The sequence below is a fragment of the Homarus americanus genome, unplaced genomic scaffold (assembly GCF_018991925.1).
Source record: "Homarus americanus isolate GMGI-L3 unplaced genomic scaffold, GMGI_Hamer_2.0 scaffold34921, whole genome shotgun sequence".
NCBI classification, from domain to species: domain Eukaryota; kingdom Metazoa; phylum Arthropoda; class Malacostraca; order Decapoda; family Nephropidae; genus Homarus; species Homarus americanus.
In genome coordinates this window covers 20,502,982-20,515,506 of record NW_024741901.1, presented here as the reverse complement: position 1 = coordinate 20,515,506, position 12,525 = coordinate 20,502,982, and the positions used below count along the sequence as shown (strand labels likewise).

General features: G+C 37.7%; 1 protein-coding gene across 5 annotated transcripts in view; it reads left to right on the top strand.

The window, feature by feature from the left end:
- Positions 1-12,525, top strand: part of LOC121876200 (major facilitator superfamily domain-containing protein 1-like) — a 59,038-nt gene that overhangs the window by 31,194 nt on the left and 15,319 nt on the right. The window contains exons 10-11 of one of the 5 annotated variants that reach the window (XR_006090725.1): positions 3,225-3,327; positions 8,238-8,308. Coding sequence is in view for 4 of the 5 variants with exons in the window: in XM_042381171.1 (XP_042237105.1) it covers positions 8,238-8,386 (149 nt within the window). In the remaining variant the exon portion in view is untranslated. Of the gene's footprint in view, positions 1-454; positions 622-3,224; positions 3,328-8,237; positions 8,703-12,525 lie in introns of those variants that run through there. The other 4 variants (XM_042381174.1, XM_042381172.1, XM_042381173.1 and 1 more) reach the window with 4 other exon arrangements.

Sequence of the window (12,525 nt, the reverse complement as noted above, 5' to 3'; positions counted from 1 at the left end):
GTATATTACAGGGATAGAGTGAATAAAGGAGCTTTATATAATACAATACTGTATTTGATTATGAACACTACAAATTTTTGTGAATATGAATGCGAATACGAATAAAAAAATGTCTCTGAATGCAAATGCATTATGAAGGCACAGTAAACCTTCGAAAGTACAGACAAAATCTCAGCAGTCAGATGTTTGATATTAAAAAGCTACGCTGATTTTTCTTATTAGAATATTGGGTGTTATCAAATTATTCTGTGGATATGAATACGTTGTCATAGTATAGTATTTGAATATGAATGGAAAAACTGCACTTTAATTTTTTTATAACAATGTATTTGAATGCGAATATAATTAACTTGAAATGCTGTATTCAAATAATTTTGAATGTGGATACAGAATGCGAATACCCCATCCCGGTACACTAATCATTGGCATGTGAACTTTTTTTCACCCTCAAAAGCTGCTTTGGCTTCAACTGCTCTCATCGCTGTGGTGGACAGTAATGGTGGCGGGTACCTATTGAAGTCACCTGCTCAGAGGGAAAAGGAAATAAAAGCTTCTGAGGGGGAAGAAAATTCGTCACTGTAGTTGAGACACCAGATGTTATTCATGGTGAAAAAAATTTGAGTAGGTTTATTTGTCAAATACTGTACTGTATGATGTGGGAACTATGTCATAAGTATCATTTTTATGGAGTTTAATTCGTCACTTGTGTAATTTGTGGGATAAAAGCTTGATCTTACACACTCGGCAGGCTTTTAGGAATGTGTTTCTTTAAAATGCTAGTGGTGAGGATGTAGCATAATTTATTATGTTTAAACATGGTATTATTTCTGAACTATGATTGACTAAGAATTTTTTAACAAATTCTGTCATCATATTTACCCTAGTATTTTCACATATTGAACACCTTCCTTTAGTTGATATCTTCATTGATTTGTTACAGTCACAATATTATAAAAGTCATTGATAATTATTGAGGGGGCAGCCTTTAAGTGGTCTCCAATTGCCAGATGGAAAAGAAAAACAAGAGAAAGCAGGGTGTGAAGATCCATGACCACGCAGGTCCTTGGGCGTCTAATGCATCTGATGGCCATATTCACAGGTGGCATGCCCTAAGTTTATGGTGGCAGGTTGTATTCAAGAATGGAGTGTGAGCACTCCGATGGGTGGGGGCCCCAATCCATTGAGTAGGGCTCCCAACATGTGCAAATGAGCCAGTTTGGTTCTTAGATATACTTGAGTATAGTCATTGCCAGCTTGAATTCACTATTTTCACATTTCACAATTGCCAATGTTAACATTTCACTAGAAGAAAATTTTTCCTTTTTTGTAGTTCTAGTAATTTTCTATTTTTTTTTTCCGGTTATAAATGTCGCTGTCCAACTGGCCAGGAATGCATCCCATTGAACCCTATGCTATAATACTGTACTCGCAGTCTGTGATATTTCAACCTGTGATGGGTTTTTCAGGAGCCTAACCCCATCGTAAATAGGGGATACAGTACCTGTACTGTATATCCATCAGTACCTGTTATAGAGTGAGTACCCCTTTCACCATAGGGTGGGTACCCCTTCTGCTATAGGGTGGGTACCCCTCTTCTGCCATAGGGTGGGTACCCCTCTTCTGCCATAGGGTGGGTACCCCTCTTCTGCCATAGGGTGGGTACCCCTCTTCTGCCATAGGGTGGGTACCCCTCTTCTGCCATAGGGTGGGTACCCCTTCCACCATAGGGTGGGTACTCCTTCCACCATAGGGTGGCTACCCCTTCTGCTGTAGGGTGGGTACACCTCTTCTGTCATAGGGTGGGTACCCCTCTTCTGCCATAGGGTTGGTACCCCTCTTCTGCCATAGGGTTGGTACCCCTCTTCTGCCATAGGGTTGGTACCCCTCTTCTGCCATAGGGTGGGTACCCCTTCCGCTATAGGGTGGGTACCCTTTCCGCTATAGGGTGGGTACCCCTTTCATATGAATTGTTTCAATGATTCCGATAGGAATTCCGATCCACCGGGAGTGCCTTCCGACTTTGGACTTCTAGGTGTTTCTGAATAACAACATACGACAATGCTTCCGATTGGTCGGGTTGTTTAGTAACTGTGAATATGCTCACGAGTGCGGCCCAAAAAGCTGGTGCAGAGCGGTGATTGGCTGAGCATGGTCACAAAGGCATAAGTCATATCAGGCTCACAACTAAATGGCGAGTTAATTTTTGTTTTGGTCGTTTGCAATATACTGTACTGTACAGTACCATCAGGTTCACAATATGTTTGGTTACATATTTTGCCTATAACCCACACATTGATATATGTGGGAATAAGATACCTCTGTAAGACTGCTCTCAATCATTTTCATATAACAAATTTGACAAAATTAAGTTTGATTATATTTCTTATACTGTATCTTCTTATAAGGCGAGTCATTTCTATTAGTATTGTCACTTGTTATTTATTGATTACATTTCTTTTACTGTATCTTCTTATAAGGTGAGTCATTTCTATTAGTATTGTCACTTGTTATTTATTGATTACATTTCTTTTACTGTATCTTCTTATAAGGTGAGTCATTTCTATTAGTATTGTCACTTGTTATTTATTGATTACATTTCTTTTACTGTATCTTCTTATAAGGTGAGTCATTTCTATTAGTATTGTCACTTGTTATTTATTGATTATATTTCTTTTACTGTATCTTCTTATAAGGTGAGTCATTTCTATTAGTATTGTCACTTGTTATTTATTGAAGAACGAAATATGAGATCAAGCTTTGACTGTTAAGTTTTGGGCATTTTGTGTTTGAAATTTATTAAAAAGTAAAGCAGGAGAGTTTCGTCATGTGTCGTCATGGGAGCTTGTCATGTTGTTATCTTCACTGGAATGGGATGTGGAGTGAACCTTGTTTTATGAGATTAATACTGTACTGACATGTGTTGCTTTCATTCACCATAGATTGTCATTGCTGAGTGTGCCAGATTCCTATGTTCAGCAGTGTCCTAATTGTTGAATTTTTTTACAGATGTGATGGTTAAATAACTTTTGTTTAATTACCTTATGTCAGGAAATATGACTGTTACTTTGGGAAGACTTTGCATTTAATTTCTACATGTGGCATCTGTGCTCCGGTTGTGTTGCTGTCTAAGGAGAATTGTAATGTTTTCATCTACTTATTGTAAAAATATGTTGCAATCAATGGCATGGGGTAAATGTGTGATTTTTTTGTCTTGTACCTTATAGTGGCCTTGATATCTACTGTGATAATATGGCTGTCAGACTCGGCAAAGGGAGGAATATTGAGTATTTCCATCAATGAGCGACAAAGGCGGGAGGAAGACACTGAGTAAGTTGCTTTAAAATTATACTTGAATAAAATTTGCTTAAATTTGTAGGAGAAAACAAAGTATTATTTATATTTGGTGCATAGTTTAAGTATTAGGAGAGTTTATGGGATGAATTGCTTATAAAAGAAATGAGTATGAAGTGAAATATATAAACCAGGTATAGTCATTTGTATTACATGTGTAGAGTATGTAGCACAAGATATGGTAAGTGAAAGGTCTATATTAGTATGATTGAAGACATGAGTAGAATAGGAAAACTGAGTACAGTAATGTAGCAGAAGGACAACGTGAGTAAATACATTAGACAGAAGCTTGAGAGCTGCTGCCAGGGTCACTGTAAGTCATGGATCACAAAAGTATTTTATAGGTAAAAGTTTTTTTTTGAAGTTAATGTGGAAGTTTTTATTTTGAACTTTGTTCACAAGGAGCTTTAAATTAAATTATTGCATGTTGGTTCATGGATTCTCTGCACACCATGTACAGTCCCCCAAAAAAGTATAATTAGATTTTGTCACTACAATTAGAAATGCCAGATGAAATGCTTTGATATGATCCCCAGTGCATCATCATAAGTTGTTGTGCTTGCTTGCCATATCAGCAACAGCTAAAGATGGGAGTAGGATTAGGGGAAGGGGTCATCCTTGTATGGCATACTAAATACTTCAATATAACAAGAAATCCATTAAGCTATATTAATGTATGTGTCGTGCTAGGTAGAAACAAGGCATAAGTAAACAAGGCAATGACTGATGATTACAATAACACTGAAATATACATTAAATGGAAGTGTTTTGGAACTTCATAAATGAGACTGAGACAGACCTCAAAGCTGGGCATGTTTTATTTACTAAGATTTACTAAGCAAATAGTACAGTAATTGATATTAGAGTAAACAGTTACAACAATATACAATATTTCGGTTTTACATGGGATCTGCCATGTTACTGATGAGTAAATTGCATTGGTTTAACACCAAAATAAAGTTTCAAATCAAGGTCTCTTGCAGGCAACGGAACCCCCATCCACCTATAGTAAGACATTTGTGGATATAAGTTTCAGTGTGGCACCAGTTGTTTCATGGTGTCTAACCCATCATGATACTGTGGGTACGCTCACCCCAGTTCGCCGTGCTACCTCAGTGTTGCATATACCCTTGTTATGAAGGGCAATGATAGCACCTCTCACATCTTGTGATGTCTCCCCAATAATTCCTTACTCCATTTGATGTAAGATCCTGTTGATGACTGGCATGACATTGGTATCCATTTATGACATCCACTGTAAGTCATGTTATATATAATCTAAAGCCTCAGGGGATTCATATTCGACAGCGTATATACTCCTTCATCCTCAAAGGTCGTGGATGTAGAACTATCAACCGTTCAGAAACAGGTCGAGTGACATTGTTTGGAAAGCCTTGAATCACATCGACCCCATGGCTAACAATATTTTTTGGGGGACTGTACATAGGAATGGAATCAGGTCAGGAATAATTAGACTAAATAGACAAAAATTTATTTCAGGGACAAAGGGTAGTGCCTAGTTCAAGAATGTATAGAAAGGGAGAGTGTAAACCCTTTACTTTTCTCAACGGTATTAAATGCTGAAAAGAATTTTCATGATTATCGTCTATTTTCCCATTTGTGACCTTGGGTCATCAGCAAGTAACCTGTAAGATCCATACTGCTAAACACCCTCTGACAGATTCCACCTTTCCTCCAGAAGGCAAATGATGTATATAACAACAGCAGTACTATGTGAACATAAACTTCCAGAAAATGCTTCTCACCCAGATGATGACTGGTTGAATTGATACCATATGAACCAGTGGTTGACAAGTGTCTCAGTGAGGTCATGGGATGATCCCCCCAATCAGTGGCTCATACACTTTGAACCACTTCAGTCATAAGGAAAAGTTGATTCACAAATCCTCTCCATTTCCACAGCTTCTCCAAACTTAAAACACTTCACTCCTGCAGTAAGCAAGGTTATCTGGATTTCAGTGTCTTGTGAATTCCTAGTTAGATCAATGTTAAGACTACATACATAATTTTTTTAATATGTCCTTTTGATTTGGAAACCTCCACACAGTCATTTTTAATAACCTTAAAATGTAGTACAGTAACCAACTACCTTAGTGATCTGGCACAACTAGGAGCCCAGGACATAACCCACTTCTTCAATTTCTGGGTTTTCTTCTTAACTTTGTTGACTGCCACATGGTTTATGTGTAGGGATCCCCTCTTTTTCCTAGAGGCACTGGGTTTGGACTTGGGTATATATTTGTTGATCAAATTGATCACTTTACTAGTTAAGATATTCAGCATAGTGTCTGCATTCTTGTGCATTAGTGAGTCAGGCCAGTGGATACCCCTCATATCTTCCCTCATCCCGTCGTAATTTCCCTTGTAATATTTGCACCTTGGCCTGGCTTTATCATGAACTAGGTAACAGTTAAATCTGAATGACAGAACTACATGGTGACTGGTGCCAACTGCGGCTAGATGTTCCAGTTTGGCCACCACACGCTCTTCGTTTGTTATGATGAGGTCTAGTGGCTTGGGTGTTTGCTCCCCTCTGTAATGTGTCAAGTCTTTAACATGTTGGAACAGAAAATTATCTCTCAGAGCTTCTGCAAAAAGAGTCGATGTCGCCATAGTTAAAGTCCCCCATGATAAGGAGGTGGCTAGGGTTGAGCGTCTCTGCATTGTCTATTAAGGCTCTTAAGTTCCTTTGATTTAGTAAGCTTCAGTTTGGGGATCTGTAGATTTACCCGACAATAAGTAAGTCCCCTCCCTTTAATTTAATTTTACACTACTTGGACTCTTCAAAAACATCCTCTCCCATACCCTCGCTTGGCTGGCTCTAAGGTCTAAGGTCTTGCCTAGCATAGATAACCACCCCCCTCTTGCAAGTTTCTTGAGAAAGGTTCGTAAATGAGTCATATCCAGCAATTCTGAACTCGCATTCCTCTGGGTTGATTCTCCTGTTCTTGTACAACAGTCTTACAAGTCCTATAATATCGGGTTGTGTACCTTCAGTAGTGTTTCAAACTCTCTCTTATCAAGGAATGTGTCAGTATTAGTGTACAGTAAGATCTTGTATTTTGCGAGTAATATAGACTGGAAAATTGCGCCAAATTCAAATTCGCCAAATGCAAATACATAAACTAATGGGTAAAATAATAATATAGACTGGCTGCTCTACATCAACCTCTGATTTTCCCATTTATAACCTCCAAATGATACAAGTTCTGCCTTTATTGACCTGATTGTGCTTTCCGGAAACTAGTTTTTAGGCCTTCCTCAAGTAACTTAATCACACGCTGCTTATCCTGCATCGAGTACTAGGCAAACTTAACTCCCTTATGATAGTCTCGCTTCTCCTTTTCCTTATTTGGCTGCTTAGGTGGGTCTGTCCCATCCCCACCAGCACCAGTAGGACCCCCAGTAGAGGTAGAGGCCATTATCTTGACTCGACAGGTGGTAGCACCACCCAAAAAAAAAAGCGCACAATAGCAGCCCGGGCGGTTGCTATAGGATGGCGCAGGCTACAACGCGATAGTTGCATTCTTGTAAACCTTTTTTATGTTCACCACCGGCAATTCGATCACCAGAACGCTTCTTGGAAACATTCTTCTTACCTTGTCTTTCCATATTCATCACTTACACAACAAAATTGGAGAAAACAGCAAAAATCAAAGAGTAATCGACAGAAACTGCGCGATTCAACTGATCACGTGATGTAAATAGAGAGCGTTGGTGTAAACCGTTATTAGTCCTCACTGTGAAACATTCTTTTTACTTATTCTTTTCATGCAGTATTTCTGGGTAACAGCTAAATTTGCAAAAAAATTACAAAATTTACAGAGTACCTCTCATGTGGTAAATTTAATTTAGTTTTTTCTAAGTTACATTGGAGCATTGAAATTATATTCACATTATATTTGCTTTATCTCCAGTGTAAATTAGAGCAGTGAAATGATACTTTCACAACTTTTATGGATTCTTGTGTAAACAAACACTGCAGTAGTCGACTCTTGGCTGCGAATTATGAAGATTTGACTGCAAAATTTAAAAAGATAGGTAATAATAGAGGAATCCACAGATTTGTATTTTGTAAATAATTAAGACTACTGTACAAATTCTCTCATTAATGTGAATGGAGCATTAAGAAAGAGGATGTTTTATCCTTCCTGGTTCTTTAATTTTAAGACTTACAGTGAAGCTCAGAAAGTACTGTACAGTACAGTAGTTGTCTCCGAGTTCAGTTTAAGTTAAAGTTTTTCTCTGGATAGTTGGATTTACTACAAGACTTTTTCACCGTTTAATTGTACAATAATTATGGAAACCTGTAATTATTTGTTACATAAAATGCCTATTGATCTGTAGGAAAACTGGCGGTGTGTTCTTCTAAGGCTTTAAATTTCAGCAAGATAGTTTTTCTTTGAGCATTTTCCCCTTTTGGTGGAGTTGATCCTTCGGAGGTCGTGTTAGAAATATTGTACATCAAGATTTATCACCTAGGTTTAAAGCGGGGGTTCCCAAACCTGGGGTCGGAAGGCTCATCAGGTAGGGTCGCAAAGAGGTCATGGGGTCGGTGGGGTCGCTGGGGTCCTTTGGATCTGCCAGTGAAATGATTTGGGGTCTCACTGGATAGTTGACAACACTGGATGGGGTCTTGCTAGAAAAAGCTCTGGAACCCTTGGTTTAAAGGGTTATCCAGTACTGAGAAGAAGACATAGTCTGGCATAACCCACCAGTAGTTATGTCATGCCCTCTGGTGAAAGATAGACTCAACCAGAGGATGTTAGTATAGCTAGTATGGACCTCACAGTTTGCTTGCATCTTATCCTCTGTCATAAAATGGGATTTTGTACATTAATCCTTCATTCCCTTGTTTTTTACAGACATTTGCTGGAGACATAGGTGTGAAGTACTTAAGCAGCAGGTACAGCATTGTCTAAAAATAGTTATCAATGTAAGTACAGTGTTACTAGGGATGCCCAACCAAAGTTTTAAGATTTTGATATTTAATCATTATCTATCAAGTTCCTGAGTTTAATGTATCGTGTGAAATGCAAATAATTTTAATTTCAGGTTGAAATAACCTGCATCAATTCAGACAACAAGAGAAGACTCGACTATTGTGAAACATATGTAATATTATACTGAAATGTTGTGGTTACTCATTTTAATAAGTATTTTGCCCTTTGTAAAACTTCATTATTTATCTCAGATTCATTATTAATGTGTATTTGTACAGTACATAGTACTTTGTTATGATTGCAGTATAAGGTAATTTAAGTATACTGTCTAAGATACTTTATTTTTTTTTAAATTCTATAACTAAATGCAATATATGTCTGTGTTAATGATATATTTTGATTATGAACAGAATAAAAATCCCTGGATATAATGCACTGATATGTAAAATTAAGTGTGATACTGAAGGTGACACATAAGAAAATAGATCTCTCATCATGGCCAACCCTTCCTATGGCCCCAAAATAAGCTGATGTGACATACACAAGTGAAAACTGTCTGGTAGCAATGGTATGTTAAGAGACTGTCATATATGAGCATAATATAATACCTCTTTGTGAGTGTTTACTGTAGTTGCTGTACTTAAAAAAATCAATTTATGTACAGTAACGGCCACTGTATGGTCTGAAGATGGAGTTAAACTTAGCATCCGTCAGTTTCAGTAATATATAATACTGTACCGTTGTACCCCGCTTTACGCGGTTTCACTTAACGCGATTTCTCATATACGCGGTGCCTCGCCAGAACCGAACTTTCACTTAACGCGGTTCATCTACTCATATACGCTGTGAAGTATAATTTTTTTTTTTTTTTTTAGCTCATAAAATTCATACAAATTACCCGGCCAGAATATAATTTACATTGCTGGAATTCTTACAATTTCATGATCATTTTGAATATAAACATCATAGATTTTGCATTAGACATACAAATTTTAGATGTAATGTTTACTCTGAGTAAATATGTTATCTTTTGTGCAAAATATATGACATTTATATTCAAAATATTCCTAGTCTTACAAGGAATCCAGCAATGTCAATTATATTATCCTAACTTTAGTTTGAGGTATTATTTATTGAAATCTAGTGGTTTTCCCCCCAAAATTTCTCAGAGAGGGAAGAGCCAGCAGTGTAGTGTGAGAAGAGGGGGAGGGAGTTGAGTCCATTATTTGAATGGACATTAACTTGGCGACTGTATTTCTCTATTTCTCTTAAGTATTAATTGTGTGCATGTACCATCATAAAATTAAGATGTTATTTTTACTAGAACATAGGTATTGTGTCGGAAAAAGTAGAGTTTGGGGGTCGGGCCAGTCTCTATTGGAATTAATCCCATATGTTCTGTTGTTCACTTAACGCGGTACCCTGTGGGTTCAATTGACCGCGTAAAGCGGGGTACAACTGTACTGTTCTCTTAAGTGGCCAACAGATACATGGATAGGTACAACAATCACCAGCATAGAAGATAACAAATATAGTCACAAGACCTCAACCATCTTAGTTATGACCACACCACTACATCTTTAACCATATGTCTGGTATGGGTGAAGTACTGCAGGAATTACTAAGGAAAAGCATGAAGTCTAAAAGCCAGTCATTTAAGAATAAGTGTAAAGCACTCACTTACTCTTAATAATTTCATGTTACTTATTAATGCCATTTATTTCACTATTGAATCCTGAGGTCATTACATTAACATGGCAGTAGAGTACAGTATATCTTAGTTTTTAGATTGGTAATTGTATCATACAGTAGAAGTCCAAAAATCCGGACTGCTTGGGGATTGGGTCGGTCCGGATTTTCGGATTTTCCGGATTCTCAGGCAGTACTTTTAAAATTCAAATTTCAGGAGAAATAAAGAAGAGATGAACAGGTACATTTTGATAGTTTATTCATTAGCAAATATAGCATGCTTCATTTATCAAAACAAGCAGTTTTAAAGATAAAGCTATGAATTCTAAAATTTTATTCTTTGCCTTTTTTATATCATAAATTGTAGACTTTCCAATGTCGTATGTTTCCATTAGAACAGTATTGCTCACACCACGTTCTAGTTTCTTAATTATTTCAAGTTTGTCACTCAATTTCAACGTGTTCTTTTTTCTCTTCACACAACGAAGTTTATCTACTTTAGGAGCCATTATTATGGGCTTGTACAGTACTCTGTAAATGGAAAGAGTAGGACTCAAAATTACATACGTTGTCACAGTTTGATTGCTCGTTTTAAAGTGGTGACCGCGTGGTCGCTTGTTGTCGCTGTGCAGCTGTGGCGCTCACGCATGCACACATACACACAAAAGCCAGCTAAAAAAAAAAAATAGAGTTTGAGTTTTCAAAAAGTCCGGATTCTCGGGTGGTCCGGATTTCTGGCATCCGGATTTTTGGACTTTTACTGTAGTAGTTATGGTAAGGGAAGATATGAGGACGGTAGAGGGTGCAGCAGTATAAAAATGAATCTACTCAGTCTGGAATTTGGGAAAGTGAACTTTTAGGAAACTTCTTGGATCAAGTTAGACATTATATCCTGATTTCTCTGTAGAAATATATTGTGATTTTCATTTAAATCATAAAAGGACCCAGTTACTGCACATATCCAGGGATAACATTTTATGATTTAAGTTATTACAAGATATACAGTACTGTATATGGCTCTTGTTGAAATATTAGTTGTCATATTTTGTAAAGTATAAATTTAAAGGTTGTGTTCTATCCTATAGTAAGTACAGTACTGTAATTTAAAGGCTCCTTAGTTCTGGTGGCAACCCTATAGAATTCCATCCCAGTGTTGAGCCAGGTCTGGGTTGATAGGTCATTATTTTTATTGTTGTGTGAGCTGAACTGGTTATCAGCCACATCAGTACTTTGGGCAAAGCCAACCCTTTTGGTGCCCTGGGATTGCCACCCTCTGACTTTTAGGGAAGGGCTTTTTTATGCACCAGCCTGTGGTGGTGATGCTTTAAATATTTTGTGTGAGGACTTTGAGACATATCAGCATTTATGCTTGGCTAGATAATAGCATTTTAGGATCAATTTCCTTTTTGGTAAAGATTGTAAACTACTTTGCTTAATATATCCTACCCTAAAAATAATTGTATTGTCAAAGGGAACACATTATACTACAGTAAGGTTTTGCTTAACAAGTAAAATGCATTTCTGAAAAGTGCTTGTTAGGTGAATTCTCATAGAACAAAACCCATTTTTCCATAAGATCCCATGTTCAAGGCATAATGTACCAGCTTAAAAACTTTTGTCCCAGAACCCCATGGTATAAAGTTAGATGCACTCCAGCCCAAAGAATTTCTATCCAGCGACCGGTCACTGGTGTGCGGTATATGCACATGAATGCCACTGCAAATGGTAAAACGGTATTTCGTCCATGGTGCTGGGAGTAGCAGCCGCAATGACAAGAACCTGTCATAAACCATGTTTGCTTACTTACTTATGGCAGTCCATCGAAGTCGATGACGACGTTGCTCCAGATGAGATGATTGATGAGTGATGTGTTATTCCTCTAATGCCACCGTAGATGACTATGGAGTCCAATCCTGGAGATGCAGATCTTGTTGCATAGGTGACAGGGATGTTGCTCATTGAGAGGAATTATGTCTTGAGCCCTCTGATGTCGTTGGGCTTGTTTAGTAGCTCTCTTTTGGTTCAGTGAGTTCTCAAGTGTTTCCGCTCCTCTATGGCATGTTGAGCGCCATAAGGAACAATCTGAGGCTAGTTGCTCCAGTGAATTTGGTTGTACAGCTACTCCTCGACTTACGACCTACTCGACTTACGACCACTCAGACATACGATCGTCTCAGTCATACCAAAATTATGTCAAATTACGTATTTTCGAGTCCCGACATTAGTGATTGCACTGTGTACTGACAAAATTTTCGTTTGTAATTCACTTTAAAATCGTTGGCAAGCTTAAAAGTGAGAGTTTTGTGGTACTGAGAAGAAAAAGAGACACCCATTTTAGATTTCTATGTATTATTTAAGCATTTTCGATTTACGACCTGGATTTGGGTCCCTAACCCCGTCGTAAGTCAAGGAGCAGCTGTATACTACAGCACTTGAGAAGAGTTTTAGAGTGGTCCTTGTATCTCTTATTTTGTTCTCTCGCCAAGCGGTTTCCATGTGAGAGCTTGCCATATAATATTTG